This window comes from Scyliorhinus torazame, chromosome 10 (genome assembly GCF_047496885.1).
Source record: "Scyliorhinus torazame isolate Kashiwa2021f chromosome 10, sScyTor2.1, whole genome shotgun sequence".
NCBI lineage: Eukaryota > Metazoa > Chordata > Chondrichthyes > Carcharhiniformes > Scyliorhinidae > Scyliorhinus > Scyliorhinus torazame.
In genome coordinates this window covers 42,701,866-42,724,096 of record NC_092716.1, presented here as the reverse complement: position 1 = coordinate 42,724,096, position 22,231 = coordinate 42,701,866, and the positions used below count along the sequence as shown (strand labels likewise).

The following is a 22,231-nucleotide window of genomic DNA, read 5'->3' as shown; positions in this document are numbered from 1 at the left end:
ATAAAAATGTTGAGTGTCAGTTAAAAACCTGTTAAACCAAATTTCTCTTGTAACTTTGATGAAGTAGCAAAAATTGGAAATTAAAATTGGTTATGAAAGGATCGGCAAAGGAGATGAAATTCAAGCAAAATTGATATGGGCAGCAGTGATTAGCACTGCTGCCTCACAGCGCCAGGGATCCGGGTAGGATTGACCATTGCGCAGTCCTTGTGGAGACAAAGTCCTGCCTTCACATTGAGGAAACACCACAGCACCACCACAATGTTAAATGGAATGGATTTCAAACAGATCCAGCAATTCAAAGCTGGGCATCCACGAGGTGCTGTTGGCCATCAGCAGCAGCAGAATTATAGGTAACCACAGTCTTTAATCTCATGGCCCAGCACATCTCCCACTTTACCATCACCATAAAGACAAAGGGCGGGATTTACTTCTCCCGTCCACCCAGAGCTGGAAAATTCCTGGCTGAGGTCAATGGACCTTTCAATTGTCCGTCAAATTGACTGTCCTGCTCGTGACGATTCCCGCAGCAGGTGGGACTGGAAAATCTACTCTGAGGAATTAACATTGGTTCAAAGAAGAGTGCTGGATGGCAGGTCCGGGACAGCAGCAGGCATATCTAAAAATGAGGTGCTAACCTGTTGAAGGTACAACACAACTACTGGCATGTCAAACAGCAAAGGTAACATGTGATAGACACAGCTAAGCAATTCCACAACCAACATATCAGATCCAAGTTCTGCAGTCCTGCCACCTCCAGTCTTGAATGGTGGTGGACAATTAAACAACTAACGAGGAAGAGGCTCCACAAATATCCCCATCCTCAATGATGGGGAGCCTGCACCACAAAGGTAAGAGTGAAACATTTGCAACCATCTTCAGCCAGAAGTGCCAAGTGGATGATCCATCTTGGCCTTCTCCGAGATCCCCAGCATCACCTTCCGCCAATTTATTTCACCCGAAGGGCATCACGGTGGCATAGTGGTTGGCACTGCTGCCTCAAAGCACCGAGGACCCTGGTTTGATCATGGCCCCGGGTCACTGTCTGTGTGGAGTTTGCAAATTCTCCCAGTGTCTGCATGGGTCTCACCCCCACAACCCAAAGATGTGCAGGGTAGATGGATTGGCCACGCCAATTTGCCCCTTAATTGGAAAAAAGGATCGGTAATTTAAAAAGATTTTAAAAAATTCACTCCATGTGATGTCAAGAAATGACTGGAGGCACTGGATATTGCGAAGATTATGGGACCTGATAACATTCCAGCAGTACTGAAGACTTGTGCTCCAGAACTTGCCGTGCCAAGATGTTCCAGTACAGTTACAATATTGGCATTTACCCGGCAATGTGGGAAATTTCCCAGGTTTGGCCTGTCCACAAGAAACAGGATAAATCCAACGCGACCGATTACCACCCCATCAGTAAACTCTCGGTCATCAGTAAAATGATCGTCGGGGTCGTCGATAATACTAACATGTGACACTTGCTTAGCAATAGCCTGCTCATGGATGCTGTTTGGGTTCCACCAGGGTCACTCAGCTCCTTACAGCCTTGAATCAAACTTGGACAAAAGAGCTGAACTCCAGAGGTGAGGTGAGAATAACTACTTTTGACAGCAAGCCAGCATTTGACCAAATGTGACATTAAGAAGCCCAAGCAAAATTGAAGTCAATGGGAATTTGGGGAAACTCTCCACTCAGATTCATACCTGGCACAAAGGAAGATGGTTGTGATTAGTGAAGGTAAATCATCTCAGTCCTAGGATATCGCTGTAGGAATTTCTCAGGGTAATGTGCTTGGCTGAATTATCTTCAGTTGCTTCATCAATAACCTTCTCTCCACCATAAGGTCATAAGTGGGGATGTTTACTGATGATTGCACAATATTCAGCATCATTCGTGATTCCTCAGAAACTGAAGCAGCAAGACAATATTCGGCCTTGAGCTGATTAATGGCAAGTAACATTCACACCACTCAAGTCCCAGGGAATGAATAATCTGCAATAAGGGAGAATCTAAGCATCATCCTTTGACATTCAATGGCTGAAACCATTGCCGATTCCCTGACTATCAAAATCATGTGGGTTACCATTGATCGGAAACTGAACTGGAGTAGCCATATAAATACTGCAGCTATAAGAGCAAGTCAGGGGCTAAAAACCTGCAGCGAGTAACTCACCTCCTGACTCTCCAAAATCCATCCATTATCTATAAAGCACAAGTCAGGAGTGTGATGGAATACTCTCTACTTGCCTGGATGAGTGTAGCTCCAACAACACCATCCGGGACAAGGCAGCCTATTTGAATTTTACCCCATCCACTATCATTCCTCCACCACCGATGCAGCCTTGTGTACCATCTACAAGATGCACTGTCGGAACTCACCTAGACTCCTCAGACAGCACCTTCCAAGTCCACGACCACTATCATCAGGACAAGGGCAGTAGACACGTGGGAACACCGCCACCTGCAAGTTCTCTCCAAGCCACTCACCATACTGACTTGGAAATATATTGCCATTCCTTTACTTGTCGCTGGGCCAAAATCCAGGACTCCCTAACAGCTCTGTGGATGTATCTATACCACACGGACTGCAGCGGTTCAACACAGCTCAACGCCGCCTTCTCAAGTGCAATTAAGGGTGGGTAATAAATGCTAGCCTAGCCAGCGATGTCCACATCCCATGAATAAACAACAAAATAACATTTTGTAAAGCTTATGACAGCATACCCGTAGCCAGCGTGGTCTGTATCGAGTCTCTGGTAAGGTCACACTGACACATTTTCCACCAGGTGTCATTAGATAATTGCCTGGAAGGCAAACCCTGTTTGACTTGTCCATTGTCTTGCTCGAGGATTGAGGCCAATAACCATTGGTTTCTGCCCTGGATATGGTCAGTTAACACAAAACAGGCCAGGGATCTAACTCGTCTGTATGGTTTCAAAACACTATAGACGGCATGTTTTGCCATTAGGCCATCTGTGGCCCCGGACAGGCGCCGGAATGTGGCGACTAGGGGCTTTTCACCTACTTGTGACAATAAGCGATTTTCATTTCAGTGGATCTCTTTAGCTGGAAGGTAAAGCAGAGAGCAAATGTCAAACAATAATGGGATTCAGGTTTGGACATGCAAATGCTGTCGTCCACCAACCCTATCTTACCCATGACCTTTTAAAGTCCTTAAGAGTCTCATACCTTACCTGATCTTGGTGTAGTGTTACACTTAGTGAGGAGTTAATTGGCAAAATCAGCTCTTCATTTCGTTTTCCCCCTACACGCAAGAAGTAAAATAGCTTTAGATTCGCATTAGATCTGGTAACATTGAGTCTTTCCTGGAATTTATATAAATTTGTTTTTCACCAATTTCTGGTTATGTCCAATAGTTTGACTTTCTTGCCTTATTTTGAATGAAATGGGTATATATTATAACTATAAACTCACTGTCACACTATGTGCCACTCTTGGAATTTTCAGAACCACTTGTAGCATTACTTACAGGTAGAACCCCAAATTATTGGCCTCTGGGGGCTCAGCTCACCAACATTTTTCATGTCTAAATCGCCCCACCCATCACAGACCCGTTGGGCTCTGCCAGAGGGGTAGTAAATATCCCTCCAGAATATCCATTTATTTGTGACTAAGGTCCTTCCTATCCATAACTTTATTGGTGATGTTTCCATTGCATTCTGACTATTTAGTCCTAATTTGTCACAGTGGTGGTGTGGCCCTAATCATTGTTAAACGTTAGTTTCTTTCCCCTACTTCTCTGATAACCCTCCTGCTTCAACAGCCTCACCACCTTATTCATCATCCCAGTTCCCCCTGCCCTTTCTCCTCTGAATTAATTCACTTCTCTCCCTCCATATAAACTTTCTTACCATGTTCACAGCCACCTCACTGGGTCTGCTAATTCTCATGATCTTGATCACAAAGAAGGCCATTTATAACCAATTCTCGGTTTGCCTCACCATACACAACTCTTACTCTCCTTTGAACCCTGCCTCATCCCATGTCTACTGGAAAAAAATATTTTCCTCGTGTCATCTATAACTACGCCTTCAAACTCCCAACCACTTAGTCTTTCACACTCCAATCACCATAATATTCTCTATCCATCCATCATCTTCCCCACCCTTACCTGTACCTTTGATGATGCACCAAAATGTTTACATTCACCCAGTATTGTCTTATTCTACTCCCTCATGTACAGTGAAGTGCAGACTTGAAACATATCTGGTGGACAACTAGATCGACCATCCATCACCAGGTCTGATTGGACCATAGCAAATGCGATCAAGCCTCACTCTCCTCTTTTAAGACCAATAGTTTAGAATCATCTTGGAACAGCAACAATAATCCTCAGCTTCTTTTCTCCACTACCGTGTTCTATTTGCTGTTCCAAATTATTTTCATTGTGTAAAATTGCTCGTAACATAGATGACGTTTTAAATATTAGTACGTGAGCCCACTTGCCCTACATTAAACGGTTAAGCAGAGTTCACCCGACTACCTGGGGACCGATATTTCGAAATGAAGAAATTCACTTTGCATCAGTTGAAATGAGATTACAGCCTCTCACTTTTAACCATTTCACAGCTACTGTTAACACCAAGCGACTGTACCCCATCCACACTGCAGAAAGCCCCAAATTCTGTAATTTAAAAAAATATATAAATTTACAGTACCCAATTCATTTTTTCCAATTAAGGGGCAATTTTAGCATGGCCAATCCACCTGCACATCTTTTGGGTTGTGGGGCCGAAACCCACACAAACACGGGGAGAATGTGCAAACTCCACACGGACAGTGACCCAGAGTCGGGATCGAACCTGGGACCTCGGCGCCGTGAGTCTGCAGGGCTAACCCACTGCGCCACCGTGCTGCCCTCCAAACTCAGTACTTAGTGCACTGCACGCTTTACGCTCCGGTAAAGACACGGGATTCGTGCGGCTCAAACAGACAATAAAGCATCTTAGACGGAAGGAGGCTATTCGGCCCGTCGTGCCTGTGCCACCTCTTTGGAAGAGACACTCCAGCTGTCACCAGGTAGCCGGCACACAAGGTGCAAGTTGCGGTGCCGAGCCGGTCGCTGGGTCCAGTGTCAAATACTCACAGTATTTTATAACAGCGATGTTGACAGGGGCGGTGCAGGTCACCAGCTTCATCTCCTTCCCCTTGTCCTCGGCCATGGAGGGCACGGATACGTCCAACCGGCCGCTGTCAGCCCGGCTCCACCGACTCCCAGTCACCCCACGCGCCCGCCTTGCCGCCGCCCCGCTCTGATTGGCCGAAGCCTCGCAGCAGGTAAGCGCGCGCCCTGGCCAGTCGCCCGGGGTAACCGGCATGGACCAATCAGAACTATGGTGCGATCACCACGTGGCGCCGTCGTCAGCGGTGCGATTCGCCAATGGGAGGCGGGGGCGGGTCTCCGCCCGGACCCTTTGAACGTGCGTGTTGGGCAGGGGGAAGACAAATCCGTGTAGCACAATACAACAACAAAGCAACAACGTGAGCCGCCGGCTGCCATGTTTGCACAGAGGGGAGGGGAGGGGGGGGGGGGGAAAGATGTCCGCCGGTGGGTTGCCGCTGGAGTTCGCTGTCGGACAAGTTCCTTGTCGACCGACAGTAAAGTTAAAAATCATTATAAAGTAGCTCTCTCCACAATTAAGGTAGTGTGAGATGTGGATGTGCGCACAATCACTGACACCAAGGACAAAGTACGAAGTCTTACAACACCAGGTTAAAGTCCAACAGGTTTGTTTCGATGTCACTAGCTTTCAGAGCGCTGCTCCTTCCTCAGGTGAATGAAGAGGTATGTTCCAGAAACACATATATAGACAAATTCAAAGATGCCAAACAATGCTTGGAATGCGAGCATTAGCAGGTGATTAAATCTTTACAGTCCAGAGATGGGGTAACCCCAGGTTAAAGAGGTGTGAATTGCATCAAGCCAGGACAGTTGGTAGGATTTCGCAGGCCAGATGGTGGGGGTTGAATGAAATGCGACATGAATCCCAGGTCCCGGTTGAGGCCGCACTCATGTGTGCGGAACTTGGCTATAAGTTTCTGCTCGGCGATTCTGCGTTGTCGCGCGTCCTGAAGGCCGCCTTGGAGAACGCTTACCCGGAGATCAGAGGCTGAATGCCCTTGACTGCTGAAGTGTTCCCCGACTGGAAGGGAACATTCCTGCCTGGTGATTGTTGCGCGATGTCCGTTCATTCGTTGTCGCAGCGTCTGCATGGTCTCGCCAATGTACCACGCTTCGGGACATCCGTCCGTTGAATTTGTCTATATATGTGTTTCTGGAACAGACCTCTTCATTCACCTGAGGAAGGAGCAGCGCTCCGAAAGCTAGTGACATCGAAACAAACCTGTTGGACTTTAACCTGGTGTTGTAAGACTTCGTACTGTGCTCACCCCAGTCCAACGCCGGCATCTCCACATCATGACCAAGGACAAAGTCGTAGAAGCAAGTTCCTTTATTAGTTTCGAGTCTGCAGAGTCGGGTGCCTCCACTAGAGAAGCACACTCTACGGCAATTGTTCTATCCCTTTGATCCTAATCTCGTCGCCCCAGTCCCCTCCCCTCTTGCCTGATCGGTTCAGGTTGTCGAGGTTCACATTCTTTCCGGTACGCCTACCATCTGTTACATTGCATGTTCACGTTAACGTTAGTTGCTCGCCACATCCTGTTATCTCCACATCCTGTGGCCCCTTCTAATGATTTCATCAAACTTTATCCCTCACAATTTACCCTTTTTTTTCTATAAGTATTTGAATAAATCACTTGGCGTACTTAGTCTCCAGTTTACTCAGCATCAACTTAATTTCCTCCTGTTGCACCTGCTGGACCTCACCTGGTTTGAGTATCATAATTTTCTGTAAGCCGGGTGTGCCTTCCGCTTGGCCAGTTCGTCCAACAGGGACCGTCACCGCCTGCATCCGTCCCACCACACTCATGAGTCTCTGGAAGCATGGTATGAGACAGGGCAGGAATAGTAAGCCAGCTGAGGCACATAGGAGTATGAACCCCATTGTCTTCCACCAGGTTCCATCAAAGACACTAGGCCACCACCCTCCAACCCCAAATGACTTCCATTTTTGGACAGGGACAAGTGCAATCTGTCGAATCCCCTCTGATATCTCCATAACGGCTTCCCCATTGTTATCGATATTGAGGCAACAATTTGATAAATTAAACTTCCCACATACTCCCCCCCCTCCTCAGCTAAAAGGTAGTCCAATGCCAATCTGTTTTGGTAAATTGCTGCCCTCATCTGAGTCTGCTGCTTAGCCAATAGCCCCAAGGCCTCGGCTGTCCTGTTCGTTATGATCTCCAGGACAGCCTGCAACCTGATAACGCGGTTCAGTATATAAATTGGTGTGCGGTAACCCCATGAGCCATCCTCCGCCCAAGTCGCCGGCCCATGATAGGAGATTACTCTCTCGGGGCCATTCCTCGTCCTTCCATGTACCGATTTCCACACTCCTCTTGGGACGTCTTAGATCGTCAAAGACCCTCACTCCCAGGGCGTTACCTCTGCGTTTGGGAAGCAGGAAGAAACCGGGTTGTAACAACCCTAGGGAACAAGTCCCTTTCCAATTCGGGGGTAAAATCGAGTACCCTCTTTTTCCGCAAATCCAAAATAATCCTTCCGGGGCCGGGCCCCCTTTGTTCGTATCATGACCCCATGTTTTCATGCCGGGAATCCCTAAATAGGGATTATCAGTTTCGGCTTTGCATTTCCACAGACCTTCAGTGGTGTTGTCACATGTCCCTTGGATGGGAGCATCGGTAGCCCGCCAGTACCATGTAGGCCTTTTGGGCCACCAGGAGGTGCTACCATTTTTGTGGAAGGTCTTGATCTGTTTACATGGACTCACCCCCACGTGTTTCACAGGCGACCCTGATGGGTCATTAGCAACACACTCGGTTGCCAGGGGAGTATCGGTTAGTATCCACTCCTGGGGTCTACGGTGGGTGCTGGTAGTTATGTTCCACTTGAATAGGTCTGCTGCTTCCACGGTAGAACCTCTCCAGGGCCATCTTTCACTCATAAGGGGCCCCCCACAGACCCAACAGTTAGTAACCTTCAGTGTCTGAGTAATCCTCAGGGCCAGGTCGACAAATAAATTTCCCCCAGCCTTGAGTAGCTGGATCTCATGTTGGATCTCCTCATAAAGGGAGGGGTATACCTGGGGAGCAGTTGGTTTAGGGGTAGCCTTGACCTTCTTTTCCTTCACCATTATTTCCCTTGTTCTATCCTGTAATACTCATTCACCCGTACCCCATTGCCCCCTTGGCCATAAACATAGCCATTGTCCTCGGGGGCATTGGTAACCAACTGAATTCTGTAGCATATAATATTGCTTCCCCCCTTCCTCGCATTCTATAAGCTTCTTATAACAGGATGAGGAGATGGAGGTGTGATATGTAAATGCCGTATGTGTGCCAGTTCTGGTCCTTACCTTAGTATAACATTTATCACATTTCTGTAAGCCTTCAATTAAAATGACTAGACATGTCACCATGACAATTGTAAACAGCATTCTTATCAGTCCTTTGAGAATATTAAAGTCAATGGTTGTTCGCCCTCTTTCACCGTCCACTGATCAGTGTTGCCTTCCGGCGGCGCAATTGGCCCTTTTGTTCTAGCGGCGTGTGTCCACCCTCTTTCTTTTGTTCGGACTGAAGTTTCAGTGGTGAGGAGGATCTGGAAAGGTCCTTCCCAAACAGGCCGTAGTTTTTCTTCTCTCCACGATTTTATCAACACCCACTCGCCTGGGTGTAACTTATGTATATAAAAGTCCAATGGGGGTGTTTGAGACAGGAGTCCCTTTGCTTTCAGTTCTGTAAGCGAACGAGATACTGCCAGTAAATAGTTCCTCATAAACACATTGTTACTTTCTACCATTGGGACTCCCTCACTCCTTCCCAAGTAAGGTAGTCCGAACAACATTTCATAGGGTGATACCCCTATATCTTTTCAGGGCGCGGTTCGAATTCTTAATAGTGCCAGAGGTAGGCATTTGGTCCATGGGAGGTGTGTTGCCAACATTAACTTGGTTAGCTGCGTCTTTAGGGTGCTATTCATTCTTTCCACCATCCCTGAGCTCTGGGGGTGCCATGGTGTATGGAGATCCCATTGTATTCCCAAGGTTTCACAAATTAATTGATGCACCTTGGATGTAAAATGAGTCCCTCGGTCGGAGTCAATGGACTCAATAACCCCATATCGTGGGATAATTTGTTCTAGCAGTATCTTTCCCACTGCCTGGGCTGTGGCCGTGGCGGTGGGGAAGGCCTCCACCCATCGGGTGTAGTAGTCCACTATTACCAAGACGTATCTCCATTTCTGGACCAAAGGAAGTTCTGTAAAATCTATCTATTCTTTGGAAGGGGCGGATGGCCAATTTCCGACCCCCTTTTACGGTCTTTCGCATATTCTTTTTGTTTATCTTCTGGCATATTATGCATCGATCGCCTACCTGCTTAGCTAGTGTGTGGATTCCAGTACAAGCATATACCCGCAGAAAGGCATCACAGAGAGCCTGGGTGCCCCAATGTGACTGGGAGTGTATCTATCCCAAGGGTTCCCTGGATATTTCCTTGTTTAATACTTGTCGCCCGTCTGTTAGTCTCCACTCCCCTTTTTCATTTTTAGTTGCTCCTAACTCCTTCATTTGTTGTTGCTCCACAAGTGTGAAGACAGGTTCTTTAGTAATCTCTAATGACGTGGGGATGAGACTCATTATTTTAATGGTGTCTCCCATGTCAGCCTGCCTGGCCTCTTCATCAGCCAGTCTATTTCCTCGGGCCTCCAGGGAGTCCCCTCCCTGGTATCCGGGAACATGGACCACTGCTATTTCCTCCGGTAACTGGAGCGCGCTTAACGTTTGCTCTATTAATTTTTCGTGGGCCAATCCTTTCCCTCTGGTGGTTATCATTCCCCTTTCCTTCCATATTTTTCCAAACGTATGTACTACCCCAAAGGCATATTTGGAGTCGGTATATACCGTTCCATGCTCTCCCTTCAGTAACTCCAAAGCCCTTAATAATGCATATAACTCACAAGTCTGTGCTGACCAATCGTTAGGCAATCTCCCTGTCTCAACTCTGTTCAGTGCTTTCCCATGTGCCTGCTCCACCATTCAATAGGACATGGCTGATCCGGCACCCCTCACATCCACCTTCCTGCCCTTTTTCCGTAACTCTTGATTTCCTTACTGATCAAGAATCTATCTATCTTAGCCGTATATATACACAAGGACTCTGTCCCACAGCTCTCTGTGGCAAGGAGTTCCAAAGACTCTCAACCCTCTGAGGGAAGACATTCCTCCTCAACTGAGTCTTAAATTGACATCCCTTTATTCTAAGGCATGCGTATCCACTGTGTCTCTTCCCATTTATGCATCGGGATGATCCGTCAATAAACCATCTATTCCCTTCAGGCAGTGGTTCCTCTCCCAAGTCCTCCCTACTTTTTGTTTGGTATTCAATTAAATCTAGGCAGTTATGTTCTGGGTCTCCTTCCTCCTGCGGCCCACTAAATAGGAATTGTGAGGGGTATACACTCCTATCTGTTATCATTTTTAAATCATCCCTTTCCATTAAGATTGCCTCGTATTTTAGAATTCGGGAGTCGGTGAGCCATCTATGGGATCTCTGTGTCAGGATTGTATGTACCGTATGCGAGGTTGCTACGATTAATTCGCCGCTGAAAGTGAGTTTACGGCTTTCTTCCACAAGAGCCGCTGTAGCGGCCACTGCTTGGACGCACAGTGGCCATCCGCGGGACACAAGATCCAATACTTTCGGCAAGAATGCTACTGGCCTTTTGTCCCCTCCCCACTTTTGGGTCATTGCCGTTCCACCTTCCACATTAAGGTAGAGGTAAAAGGGAGAGAGAGCACTGGTGCCCTTATCAGGCTTTGTCTTAGTTCATCATATCTCTCTTTTTCTTCCTGTTTCCATTTCAATTCCTTTACTTTCTCTGCCATTTTGTCATATAGGAACTTAGTTTTTGATGCAAAATTCTCGATCCCAATTCTGCAGTATCCTATTAATCCTAAAAATTTCCTCATTTCCTTGATAGTGCGTGGTAAAGGGAGGGAGGTTATTCCTTCTATGCGTTCAGGGTTTATCCTTCTTTTTCCTTCACTTACTAAATGGCCCAAATACTTGACTTCTTTTTCAACAAACTGGAGCTTGTTGTTTTTACACCCTCAAACCTTTTTCTCCTAGGAAATTTAGCAACTCTATAGTCCCCTTTGTGACCGCTGTTTTGTCCAAGCCGGGCAGTAGCAGGTCATCCACATATTGCAATAATTGGGTCCCCTGCTTGTTACTATATTCCTCTAGTACTTGTTCTAGCACTTGCCCGAACAAGTTAGGTGACTCGGTGAATCCCTGGGGTAGAACTTTCCACCTATATTGTTGCTTCCGTCGGGTGTATGGATTCTCCCATTCAAAGGCAAAAATATCTCCGCTTTTCTCATCAAGTGGGCAGCTCCAGAATGCATCTTTTAGATCCACCACACTGAACCATTTATGGGCATGGGGAATTTGTCCCATAATGGTTTATGGGTTTGGCACCACAGGATGGCGCTTTTCCACTATTTTGTTCAGCTCTCAGATCTTGCACCATCCGATACGTTCCGTCAGACTTCTTGACTGGTAATATAGGGGTATTATATGGGGACATGCAGGGCTCCACCACTCCTTCTACCTCCAATATTTCTATCACTGGTTGGAGCCCCTTCTGCCCTTCCATTGAGATGGGGTACTGTCTTACACGGACTGGTTCACATCCGGCTTTCAGGCTGATCTTTAGTGGGGGTATATGTAACCCGCCCCAATTGCCTTCCCCGGCCCAGACCATGGGGTTTATTTCCTCTTTGTCTTGGTCCGTCAGAACGTACATTTTCACTACCACGTTTCCATTTTCCGGGGCCGTCCCTAGTTTTAATTGCACTTGCAGATCTCGTCCCATTAAATTCATCCCTGCTTGTGGAATTAATATTAAGGTTTCAGTTGCTTCTCTCGTTTGGTATTTAACGAGTACGTCCTCTATTTCTGGGGCTATTAATGCTTTTCCCCCTACTCCCGCAATTTTAATTTTTCCCTTTCCTGTGTTCATTCCTTTTGGTATATGCATAATTCTTGATCTTTCTGCCCCTGAATCTACCATAAATACCACTTCCTCTCCCCGGGGTCCCACTTTCAAATTAACCAATGGCTCCCTTCTGTATCCTTCTAACCCCAGGGAGTGGAGCCCCTGACCCCCCTATTCATCCTCTTCCATCATGGCGTATACTTTCGCCTCCTTCTTTCTCTTTGGGCAATCTCTTTTAAAGTGTCCTTCCTCATCACAATAATAACATTTCATGGGTCCTGTCTCCCAATTTCCTGGTCCTTGTCCTCATCTTCCTCTACCTCTGCCTCTTCCCCTCCACCGTTGTCCTTGTTGAACCCCCCTGCCTCTACCTGGGGTCTCTCTCGTACACTTCTTTTCCACAACCTGCTCTACCGCCTGCATCATCATCTTCGCCTTACCCTTCGCCTTCTCGTCTTCCCTTCTCACATATACTTTTTGTGCTTCCTTTAGTAATTCGTTCATTGATTTGTCATTCCAGTCTTCCAACTTTTCTAATTTCTTTTTAACATCTGGCCACGATTTAGTGACAAAGTTAGCTCGCAAGACTTGCTGGCCAGCGTCTGATTCTGGGTCAATGCCTGAGTATTGTTGTATATTCCGCCTTAATCTTTGGAGGAATATTGCCGGGGCCTCATCTTTTTCCTGTCTATTCTCAAATGCTTTCTCGAAATTCTGTCCCTTTGGGACCGATTCTCTTATCCCTTTTACAATTAACTTTCAGTAATCTATCATATCTTGTCTCCCCGCTTGTGTTTGTTGGTCCCATGCGGGTCGGGCAATTGGAAATTTTGTGTCCCCTGGTATTGCCGGGACGTTCCCTACAGCGGGGTTTTCTCTTTCCCAAATCCTCATTCCTGCTTGTCTTACCATTTGCCTCTCGTCTGGGGTTAAGAGATTCCTTAGAATGGCCTGCATTTCGTCCCAGGAATATATATTGGGTCCAAGGAATTGATCTAATTGTTCAGCCACTGTCAGGGGGTCCTCCAGCAGATTTTTCATTTCTTTCTTGAAACTTCTTACTTCAGTACTTGTTAGGGGCACGTTCACAAATCCCACGTTACCGTCACCCATGGGTACCTCTCTCAAGGGGAACAGCGCCATTGGACGGGTGCTTGGTAGAGCGAAATTTTTGACATTGTCCTTTAACTGCTGGACTTCTGTTTTTCTTGACCTCGGGATCGTCCCCATTCCCCCTGGTTCTGTTCAAGGAGTGTGGGACCCTTGTATTATGTCCGGAGGAGGATTTATGGGCTGAGGATGGTTTATGGGCACCGGTTGGTCTTCCCGTTGCGGTGGGGGAAGCGGAGGAGGATTTATGGGCTGAGGATGGTTTATGGGCACCGGTTGGTCTTCCCGTTGCAGTGGGGGAAGCGGAGGAGGATTTATGGGCGCCTGTTGGTCTGCCAGTTGTGGCTGATTATTCTGAGGGGGCGCATTGGGCTGCAGATAGGGCGGTGGCAGACTGTCTAAACAGTCCCACTGAGGGGGAGGGGGAGGGAGAGGTTCTTGGTCTTTCTTCCCTTTAACTTTCAAGTTAAACATATTGGTGACCACCATCCAACAAGCGGCATAACTACTTTCTTCGGGTTTAACGGGTGACTTACTGTTAACGTAAATGTTTAACTGTTGGCACGCCCAATCCTTGTCTGATCCATATTTTGGCCATAAAATTGAGGATGGTGCTATTGGTTCTTCTGGCCATCTGTAGTAACAATACCGGATCATCTTTTCCTTTGACTTCCCCTTAGTACAAGAGGTGTCACCCCAAGTTTGTAACATTCGCCCCAACGGACTATCGGGCGGGATTTCTGGATTAGTTTTTCCATCCTTTTCCTTTTTACTGGGTTTACTACCCATGTCTAATCCTTAATCCTGCGTTACTTAATTAACCTGGACCTTGTTTCCTTAAGACAACAAATTCCGTCGTCTTCCCACCGTCGCCCGAGTAATACTTAATAGTCAATTTTCTTACCCGGGTCTTGTGCACAAGAATTGCTCGACAGTCTACTTTTTCCTGGTTCGTCTCCCTCTTGCTTCTAGAGTCTTCTGGTCCGGGCCGCGTCACTTCGTCACTTCGTCAGCCCGAGAGCGGTGATTTCAGAGAGTACCGAAATCGGTAGGACGCGTCGTCTCGTCACTCCTCGCTCGCGGCTACTGGCAGAGCGCCGTTGGGATCCCGGACGAGCCCCCAAGTTTGTGAGATGTGGATGTGCTCACAATCACTGACACCAAGGACAAAGTCGTAGAAGCAAGTTCCTTTATTAGTTTCAAGTCTGCAGAGTCGGGTGCCTCCACTAGAGAAGCACACTTTACGGCAATTGTTCTATCCCTTTTATCCTAATCCCGTCGCCCCAGTCCCCTCCCCTCTTGCCTGATCGGTTCAGGTTGTCGAGGTTCACATTCTTTCCGGTACGCCTACCATCTGTTACATTGCATGTTCACGTTAACGTTAGTTGCTCGCCACATCCTGTTATCTCCACATCCTGTGGCCCATTCTAATGATTTAATCAAACCTCATCCCTCACAATGGCCCCTTGTAATGATTTAATCAAACCTTATCCCTCACAGTAGCTTCGACAAAAAGTCATCCAGGCTTGAAACCTTAGTTCTCTTCTCTCTCAACAGATTCCGTCAGACCTGCTGAGATTGGCCAACGTTTTCAAAGACTTTAAATACTGTCATTAATATTGATCTGGGATTGGGAGGAGCTGAAGGCGGTGGTTAGGGGAGAGTTAATCTCCATTAGGGCTCATAGGGAGAAGAGAAAGGGCAGGGAAAGGGAGAGATTAGTGGGGGAGATTTTAAGAGTGGACAGGAGATATGCAGAGGCCCCTGATGAGGGACTACTCAGGGACAGGCGAAGTCTCCAGACGAAGTTCGACCTGTTGACCACAGGGAAGGCAGAGGCACAGTGGAGGAAGGCACAGGGGGCGATGTATGAATATGGGGAGAAGGCAAGCCGGATGCTGGCACATCAGCTCCATAAGAGGATGGCAGAGAGGGAAATAGGTGGAGTCAAGGATGGAAGGGGAACTACGGTGCGGAGTGCGGTGAAAGTGAATGAGGCCTTCAAGGCCTTCTATGAGGAGCTGTATAAGTCACAGCCCCCAGGGGGAAAAGAGGGGATGCGACGATTCTTGGACCAACTGAGGTTCCCGAGGGTGGAGGAGCAGGAGGTGGCTGGTTTGGGGGCGCCAATTGGGGTGGAGGAGCTGGTTAATGGACTGGGGAGCATGCAGGCAGGGAAGGCCCTGGGACCGGATGGGTTCCCGGTGGAGTTCTATAGAATGTATGTAGACCTGTTAGCCCCGTTGCTGGTGAGGACTTTCAATGAGGCAAGGGGGGGGGGGACCCTGCCCCCGACAATGTCGGAGGCGACGATCTCTTTGATCCTGAAGCGGGATAAGGACCCACTGCAATGCGGGTCGTATAGGCCGATCTCGCTCCTCAACGTAGATGCTAAGTTGCTGGCAAAAGTGTTAGCTACGAGATTGAGGACTGTGTCCCGGGGTTGATTCACGAGGACCAGACAGGATTTGTAAAGGGCAGGCAGCTAAATACCAATGTGCGGAGGCTACTGAATGTGATTATGATGCCATCGGTGGAGGGAGAGGCGGAGATAGTGGCAGCTATGGACGCGGAGAAGGCCTTTGACCGAGTAGAGTGGGAGTATCTCTGGGAAGTGTTGAGGAGGTTTGGGTTCGGGGGAGGGTTTATTAGTTGGGTTAAGCTCCTGTATAGAGCCCCGGTGGCGAATGTGGTCACGAACCGGCGGAGTTCGGAGTATTTCCGGCTGTATCGAGGGATGAGGCAGGGGTGCCTCCTGTCCCCCCTGCTCTTTGCATTAGCAATTGAACCTTTGGCCATGGCGTTAAGGGAGTCGGGGAAATGGAGGGGGGTGGTCGAGTGTCACTGTACGCAGACGACCTGTTGCTGTATGTGGCGGATCCAGTGGAAGGGATGGTTGGGGTCATGCAGATCCTAAGGGAGGTTGGGGACTTCTCGGGCTATAAGCTCAATGTGGGAAAGGGGCACAGGGGATTCAAGACAGGGTGATTTTGAGTGTATGGGTCGGAGAGGGCAAGGTGTCGGCGATATACCAGGAGATGAAAGAAGAGGGGGATGCTTTGGTAGAGGAGCTGAAGGGTAAATGGGAAGAGGAGCTGGGGGAGGAGATTGAGGAGGGTCTATGGGCTGATGCCCTAAGTAGGGTTAATTCCTCTTCCTCGTGTGCCAGGCTTAGCCTAATACAATTTAAGGTTGTTCACAGAGCGCATATGACGAGGGCAAGGCTGAGTAGGTTCTTTGGGGTGGAGGACAGATGTGGGAGGTGCTCAGGAAGCCCGTCGAACCATGTCCATATGTTTTGGTCATGCCCAGCACTGGATGGGTTCTGGAGGGGAGTTGTGAGAACAGTATCTAAGGTGGTGAAAGTCCAGGTCAAGCCAAGCTGGGGGCTAGCACTATTTGGAGTAGCGGATGAGCCGGGAGTGCAGGAGGCGAAAGAGGCCGGCATTCTGGCCTTTGCGTCCCTGGTAGCCCGGCGAAGGATCTTGTTAGTGCGGAAAGATGCGAAGCCCCCCAGCCTGGAAGGCTGGATAAATGATATGGCTGGGTTTCTCAGGTTGGAAAGGATAAAGTTTGCCCTGAGAGGGTCTGTGCAGGGGTTCTCCAGGTGGTGGCAACCGTTCCTAGACTATCTTGGTTAGATGGAGTTCGGTCGACAGCAGCAGCAGCAACCCGGGGGGGGACATCTCTTTCTGGGGGGGGGGGGGGGGGGGGAAAGAGGGAGGGATAGGGAAGGGGGGTTCTTCAGGGGGGCACCTGAGCAAGAAAAACATAAACGATCCGGAAAACTGATATGTACGGGAGGAATCCAATGTACAAAGTTCTGTATCATATTGATTTGCCATGTTTATGTCTTGCTATGTGAGTTTTTTCTTCTTTTTTGTAACGGGTGGGGGGGGGGGGGAGGTTGTTTATATGGTTGAAAATTCTGTTAAAAATGCTGAATAAACATATTTTTTTTAAAAATAAAAAATATTGATCTGGGATGTTAAGACTGAGCAGACAATCACCGATCGATGCAGGTGTTTGTAGGGACTGAGGCAAGATGGCAGTAGGGAAAGTGGAGTTCATTTATGTGTTATGTTCATAAGTGCGGGGAGGGAGTGGGGGGAGCAGAGTAGGGGGGTGGGGAGTAGGATGTGGGGTAGGGTGGGAGAGTGGGGTGGAGTGGTGGGAGATAATCTCAAGGAAGTATTGATAAGATTTCATGAGATGGGAGCTCATCGAAAAAGAGAAAAATGCCACTTCCAGGCCTGTGAAGCTGATCTCGGTTACTGTGTGGATGCCCAGGAACTGCACCATATGAAGACAAAGTAAGGGCAATAAAAGAGGCTCCGGCCTCATGGGATATCTCGAGGCTTAAATCATTCCGAGGGGTGGTTAATTATTACAGGAATTTCCTTTCAAATCTGTCAAACACTATTAGCCCCTTTACAGGTGTTCCTGAGGAACACCAGAGGGAAGCATTTAATAAAGTCAAGCAACAATTGCATTAATCTTGCCTACTGGTACATTCTGACCCATCCAAGAAGTTAGTGCTAATGTGTAAGGCTTCCCCATACAGAGTTGGGGCAATTTTATCTCATAGAATGGATGATGTGTCTGAGAGGGATTACATACTATTATGTAAATTTCGAGAACCCTTTCAGATGCTGAGAAAGATTATTCACAGGTAGAAAAAGAGGGACTATCTGATGTGGAGAAGTGAGAAAATGCCACCAGTATGTCTATGGAAGACATTTTATTGTTGTAACTGACCACAAACCATTGTTGGGTCTTTTGTAATCTTTATTGTCACAAGTAGGCTTACATTAACACTGCAATGAAGTTACTGTGAAAAGCCCCTAGTCGCCACATTCCGGCGCCGGTTCGGGTACACAGAGGAGAATTCGGATTGTCCAAATTACCTAATAGCACGTCTTTCGGGACTTGTGGGAGAAAACCGGAGCACCCAGAGGAAACCCGTACAGATACCGGGAGGATGTGCAGACTCTGCACCGTGTCCCAAGCCGGGAATCAAACCTGGGACCCTGGCGCTGTGAAGCCATAGTGCTAACCACTATGCTACCATGCTGTCCTTTTCAAGGAGAACAAAGCTATTCCGTGATTGCTTTGGCAATTCAGCATTGGGCATTGATCTTATCAGCTTACAAATATACATTTGAACACCGACCAAGAAAAAAGATAGTCAACGCTTATGCCCTTTGTCGTCTTCCACTGCCAGATAGTATCCCCTCGCCACCCATCCAGTGTCACAGGAAATCATGGTGGGAATGAATTTCCTCGACACTTTGCCTGTGTCAGTACAGCAAATAAAATTATAGACCAACAGAGACCCACTGTTACCAAAAATAAGACACAAGATATTAGTAGGTTGGCAGAATGAGAGGATTTCTGAAGACCAGAAGCCATACCACGTTAGGAAAGATGAGCTAAATTGTGAGGTCGGAATCATCCTATGGGAAGCAAGAGTAATCGTCCCAATGCAGGGGTGAGAATTGCTCCTTGCAGAATTGCCAAGTGCCCACCTGGGCATTGCAGAAATGAAGATGCTTGTCAGAAGCTGTTTGGTGGCCAGGCATCAATGTTTCGATATTGAGAGATTAGTGAAGCACTAATCAGTGCCTGTCACAGCAGAAGTTACCTGCTGCAACTCCTTTTCACCCTGGGGAATGACAGGTCAGCCATGAGTGGAAGTCCACCTAGATTACATAGGACTGGTTTTTGGCAAGGCGTTCTACTAATGATAGATGCCCTCTCCAAATGGTTGGAAGTATTTGAGAAGAGTTCCGCAACCACACCTGCAACAGTCAAGAAGCTTCGCCAGGGCTTCACGCTTCATTGCTTGCCTGAAGTGCTTGTGTCAGATAACAGAATGGCTTTTACATGCGCTAAATTTCAAAGTTTCATGTCTTCCAATGGGATAAAACATGTTGGAACCTCACCGTAGCATCCCTCATCAAATGGACTCACTGAGTAGGCAGTCCAAACTTTCAAGGCCAGCTTGAAGAAACAGCTAGTTTCGTCTGGAAACAAAGATAGCTCAGTTCCTCTTCGCATACACTCATGTGACCATAGGTATATCTCCAGTAGAGCTATTGATGGGTCAAGGACCAGGCTAAGTCTGGTATTCCCAAATTTATTGGGGAAGGTCGAGGCAACTAAAAGAGGAACCATGATTCAACTAAAATGCAAGATCGTTCAAAATAAACTATTTTATGTGAGGAATTTCAGGTGTGGCCCAAGCTGGGTTTCAATAATTGCCTTGGCCAAAACAGGACCGTTGGCTGATGAAGTGAGTGTACAGGACAGGACTTTGAAGAAACATGTGGACCATCTGCGTGGGCGAGAGGCATCCCAGAAGCCAGTGCTACAGCCTGATATGTTCTTGTCAGCTGGAGGTGTTGTTGGCTGCCCAGGAAATTAAATTTCCAATCATCATGTGACAGGCGAGAGTATTGTTTCGACTGAAACAGAGGAGGTTGAAGCCTCAGTACCAGTGTGACAGTGTCTACAGGAAGTACCCCATCAGAAGCACCCCAGCCAGGGGATTTTCAACCCTCTATGAGGAAGTGGAAACCACTGGGAAGAAGGACTAATAAAAAAAAAATCATTGTAAATTATTGTTGTAGCTATTCCCAATGGTGAGGGAGAGATGTACTAGCTGGCCTGTTTAAGGGGTGATCTTCTGAAGGATCATGTGACCTGCTCATCCAATCGGTCGTAGAGCAGAGCCCATGGACTTTTTCTCAGTTCAATCCAGGAGGCAGACAGACAGCATCATGGCTGCATTACTCTGTACATACCATATTGTGTAAATAAAACGTTTGTTGTTTGTACCTAACTGGTGGAGCCAAGTTACTAAATCAGACATTGCACACTTCAGTGTCATTTGTCACACATCACCTTACAATATTTCCTGATCTGAGGAACAGGCAGTCGACTACACTACCTTGCACAGTTCCATGCCATCTCTGCACTTACCCTTGTGTTTTTTTGAAAATATTTTATTGAAGCATTTGTAATTTTCACAATTTAACATGTTGACATTTCTAAAACAACCTCGTGGCTCGACGCACAAAATACCCCCTAAAATAACAACAAACAATAAACCACGTACCCCACTTCTCACGCCCTATCCCCAATTAACCATATACTAAGTTCCCTGTCCTTATTTAACATTACCATGCCTCCTGTTTTCCTCCCGCCCCTCCCCTTTTTCCCTTCACCCCCCCCCCCCTTCCTGCTGACGTTCAGTTTTTGTGAAAGAAATCGATGAACGGCTGCCAACTCCGGGCGAATCCCTGTATTGATCCTCTCAGAGTGAACTTGATTTTCTCCAGACTGAGAAACCCTACCATATCGCTGACCCACACTCCTGATTTTGGGGGCTCCGAGTCCCTCAATCTCAGCAAGATCCGTCTCTGGGCCACCAGGGAGGAGAAGGCCAGGATATCGGCCTCCCTCCCCCCCCCCGCCCCCTCCATTTGCCTCAGATCCTCCGACACCCCAAATATTGCCAATTCTGGACTCGGAGTTACCCTACCTTCCAGGACTTCTGACATAACATCTGCAAATCCCTGCCAGAATTCCCTGTTTCGGACATTCCCAAAACATATGAACATGGTTGGCCGGGCTACCCCACACCGTCCACATCTGTCCTCCACTTCCTCAAAGAACCTACCCATCCGGGCTACCGTTATGTGGGCCCTGTGGACTACCTTGAACTGAATCAAGCTGAGTCTAGCACAGGACGAGGATGCATTTACCCTTTTCAAGGCTTTGTCCCACAGTTCAATTTCCAGCTCCCCTCCTAGCTCCCCTTCCCACTTCCTCTTCACCTCTCTGATAGGGGCCCCTTCCCACTCTAACAATTCCCTGTATATCTTCGAAACCTTTCCACTTCCAACCCCTGTTTTTGACAGCACGTTATCCTGTAGTCTCCTCAGGGGGAGGCGAGGAAAGCTTGGGACCTGTCTCCGTACAAAGTCGCACACTTGAAGGTACCAAAACCCGTTCCCACCCGGCAAATCAAACCTCCTCTAAAGTCTCCAAGGTCGGAAAGCCCTCCTGGATGAATAGATCCCCAAACCTCTGAATCCCTGCCCGCTGCCATATCTTAAAGCCCCCATCCTGCACCCACCTTGACAAAATGGAGATTGTCACAGATCGGTGGCCACACTGATTGATACACCATCAATAATAGACAACAAGTGATAAACGTAACTGAGGCTTTAAAACACTAAACAGCAAGCCTCCTGCCTTTGGACCCGAATTGGGTCCAGAGGCGGAGAGTTACCACTTTTATACAGAAGCCCCGAGGGGAGGAGCCACAGGTGGAGCCAGCCTGGACAAGCCCAGGCATGTACAATACAGCACAGTGAATATAATACAATAAACACAATAAAGTGGTTTACCACACTGACACCTCCTCCAGTCTCATCTGCTGCCTCTATTGCCCCCACACCCTTAGGGCTGCCACCACCACAGGACTTGTAGAGTACCGAGCCGGCGTGAATGGCAGGGGCGCCGTCAGTAAAGCCTCCAGGCTCATACCTTTGCAGGATGCTGCCTCCATCCGCTCCCAGACAGACCCCTCCCCCACTACCCACTTCCTGACCATCGATACGTTGGCAGCCCAGTAATAGTTAATAAAGCTCAGGAGAGCCAAGCCCCCTTCCCCGCAGGTCCGTTCCAGGAGTGTCCTCTTTACTCTCGGGGTTTTACCCGACCATATAAACCTCAATATCGCCGCATTCATACTTCTGAATAAAGCCTTTGGGGCAGAAATCGGGAGACATTGAAAAAAGAAAAGCAGTCTCGGAAGGACCGTCATCTTCACCGTCTGAACCCTGCCCGCCAGCGTCAGTGGGAGCATGACCCATCTACAAAAATCCCTTCTCATTTGATTCACTGCTTTGCCCAAATTTAGCTTGTGTTATGGGCGAGGCGTTTTCAGAACCCCAAAATGTATCATGGAGTTCAACCAACCTCTCCCTTTAATGGATT

At 47.8% G+C, this 22,231-nt stretch overlaps 2 protein-coding genes across 4 annotated transcripts in view; both read right to left on the bottom strand.

Moving 5' to 3' along the window:
* Positions 1-5,285, bottom strand: part of mvda (mevalonate (diphospho) decarboxylase a) — a 29,268-nt gene extending 23,983 nt beyond the window's left edge. For 2 of the 3 annotated variants that reach the window (XM_072518020.1, XM_072518022.1), the window contains exons 1-2: positions 5,111-5,285; positions 3,198-3,268 (exon numbers count right to left, since the gene is read on the bottom strand). In XM_072518020.1, coding sequence (XP_072374121.1) covers positions 3,198-3,268; positions 5,111-5,186 — 147 coding nt within the window. In that variant the 5' untranslated portion in view covers positions 5,187-5,285. Of the gene's footprint in view, positions 1-2,727; positions 3,023-3,197; positions 3,269-5,110 lie in introns of those variants that run through there. The other variant, XM_072518021.1, reaches the window with a different exon arrangement.
* Positions 5,286-6,620: 1,335 nt separating this feature from the next.
* LOC140430507 (endogenous retrovirus group 3 member 1 Env polyprotein-like) lies at positions 6,621-14,748 on the bottom strand. The gene is made up of 2 exons (XM_072518019.1): positions 14,127-14,748; positions 6,621-8,847 (listed from the first exon to the last, which is right to left on the bottom strand). The coding sequence occupies exon 2, from the start codon at positions 8,241-8,243 to the stop codon at positions 7,287-7,289; it is 957 nt and encodes a 318-aa protein (XP_072374120.1). The 5' UTR covers positions 8,244-8,847; positions 14,127-14,748; the 3' UTR covers positions 6,621-7,286.
* Positions 14,749-22,231: the final 7,483 nt, after the last annotated feature.